This window comes from Erigeron canadensis, chromosome 5 (assembly GCF_010389155.1).
Source record: "Erigeron canadensis isolate Cc75 chromosome 5, C_canadensis_v1, whole genome shotgun sequence".
Classification (NCBI taxonomy): domain Eukaryota; kingdom Viridiplantae; phylum Streptophyta; class Magnoliopsida; order Asterales; family Asteraceae; genus Erigeron; species Erigeron canadensis.
The window spans coordinates 21,371,041-21,373,462 of record NC_057765.1 but is presented as its reverse complement, the minus strand read 5'-3'; the positions used below and the strand labels follow the sequence as shown (position 1 = coordinate 21,373,462).

At 37.0% G+C, this 2,422-nt stretch overlaps 1 protein-coding gene across 1 annotated transcript; it reads left to right on the top strand.

Annotated features, from left to right (window-relative positions):
- Positions 1–879: 879 nt before the first annotated feature.
- LOC122601340 lies at positions 880–2,086 on the top strand. The gene is made up of 3 exons (XM_043774108.1): positions 880–1,026; positions 1,266–1,620; positions 1,725–2,086. The coding sequence occupies exons 1-3, from the start codon at positions 880–882 to the stop codon at positions 2,084–2,086; spliced, it is 864 nt and encodes a 287-aa protein (XP_043630043.1).
- Positions 2,087–2,422: the final 336 nt, after the last annotated feature.

Genomic DNA, 2,422 nt, shown 5'->3' with positions numbered 1-2,422 from the left:
CCAGTTTATAACTAAGTGACGGGTCTCTATGTAAAGTATAGAGACCGGTTGTCAACAGGTCTTTATGTGGCAGACCATTACACATAGAGACCGATTGTAAAATTAGTCTCTATACCCTCCATAACAGGTCTCTATGTGAATTTTTGTACTAGCGGTTGTACGTTTCTATATCAAAAGCTCGCCCCTGAATTTCATAGTAAATGTATAAACATTTAATGCACCTTAAAGAAAGCTTTTAAGGTTTCGTTTAAGAAAATGCTAAATAAAGCCTGGCTTATACTATACATAATTGCCAATGGAAAATTAAACTTTATCATTCATTTCCGACGTAATGAACCACGAGCGAACAATCCAAATCTTATCCGTAAAATGACATGATTTTGGAAAATATATTGAACAGCCACTACTTAATTATTAAACAAGACAACAAATTTAAATGTAATTATCTTTTGAAAAAATATATCCTTACAAATGCTTGTATCTAAGAATATCTCAAATGCTAAGGACGTTTTTAGGCGTCTTTGAGCTGTCACATTATATCCTTATAAATTCTTATAAATCCTTACAAATGCTTATATATCCTTACAAATCCTTCAAATCTAATTTTATCTCCAACCTTACAAAATTACAAACATCCTTACAAATCCTTTTACTTCAACTAAATACAAAAATATATTAGGTAAGGACAAATAAGGGCATGCCCTTAGGTAAGGGCAACCTACAAAAAATCCTTAGTTTTGGACAATATTCAACGGCAAATGATATCCAAGGGCACCTAAGGGTACCCCATTGGACATAGCCTAATATTAGTTAGATTCATTTGCAAGATTGTCCCTGTGGTTTGTACGTTAAAGCATAGGAAGTTCCTATTCATTTGCAATGGGGGTCCCTATTTTGAATTTTCATTTTGTAAAATTGGCCAAATTCGATGGATCTGTTAAAGGTGGTTGTCAAGTGTGCACGTGTGAAGCACGTGTGGAGTATTTATGTACTTTCTACTCCACAAGGATCCCTGTGGGGTGGAAAGTACATAAATAACCCCAGACGTGCACACTTGACGGCCACCTTTAACAGATTCGTCAAATTTTGACCAATTTTGTGAAAAATTCTCAAAATAGGGACCATCATTGCAACAAATCTTGAATAGGCACCACCCTTTCTAAAACGTACAAACCACAGGGACCAATCTTACTACTCGGTCCACTAAGGTAGTTATTTCTCCTATTTCTCCTCCTACTTCTAGTGATATTAATGTTTCTACGCAGGTTGATAGTGAAGAGGAAGATGATCAAGTTGATGAGGAGATTGTAGTGGAGCCGAACCTAGCCGTGATTCACCTGGCCATTCCATCTACACCTAATCCACCGATAGCTACACCGGTTGCTAAACCGGCGTTTGTTGAACCTGAAGTCAAGGTTTACAAGCCTAAGATTCCTTTTCCTCAACGATTAAGGAAGGATAAGCTCAAGGAACAATATGGTAAGTTCATGGACATAATTAAATCAGTTTATATTAATGTGTCTTTGGTTGATTTGCTTTCGGGGATGCCGAGTTATGCAAAGTTCATTAAGGATCTTGTGATAGATAAGAGGAAGCTAAGGCTACTTTCCTCAACACGGGGTGCTCGGAGATTGTGCAAAATCAGATTCCACCTAACCTTGAAGATCCAGGGAGTTTTCTGATTACTTGTTCTCTTGATGCTAAACTTACTTGTGATGCTTTAGCCGATATTGGTGCTAGCATAAATTTGATTCCATTTTCAGTTTATAGAAGATTATCTTTAGTGGCATTAAAGCCAACTCGGATGAGCATTAAGCTCACCGATCATTCATTTCAGTATCCTATGGGGATTGCTGAAAATTTGTGTGTTAAAGTAGGCCATATTGTCTTTTTGGCCGATTTTGTTATTCTTGAAATGGAAGAGGATGCCGAGGTGCCTTTTATTTTAGGCCGTCCTTTCTTATATACGACCGATGTTATCATTCGTGTCAAGGATAAGGTTATTTCGTTAGGCAGAGGAAATGATAGAATTTCGTTTTCAATTGACAAACCTTTGCAACATCCTTACTCTTGTAACACCCGCTAAAGCGGAATATACGGAATGCACAGATAAGCACAATTGCACACAGTACAAGTTCCAACACAGCCATTAACATTAATAAATAACAAAAGTATGATAGTTATTACAGAATATAAAAATGTACTCAGAATAGTCAATATTCATAAGACAGAACAATTGTCTTTTAGGAACAGAACTTGAACTGAAGTAGCAAGGAAGGTCTCCAAAGCTCCTGCACTTGTACGCTCGAACAATCGCCAAAAGGATGGGCTTAGAAAGGAAGACTCCTATGCTAAAGAGCTATGAACCTAGCCTGAAAAGCATGTAAGTTCAAAAGGTCAACTACAAAAGTAGTTAGTGAGA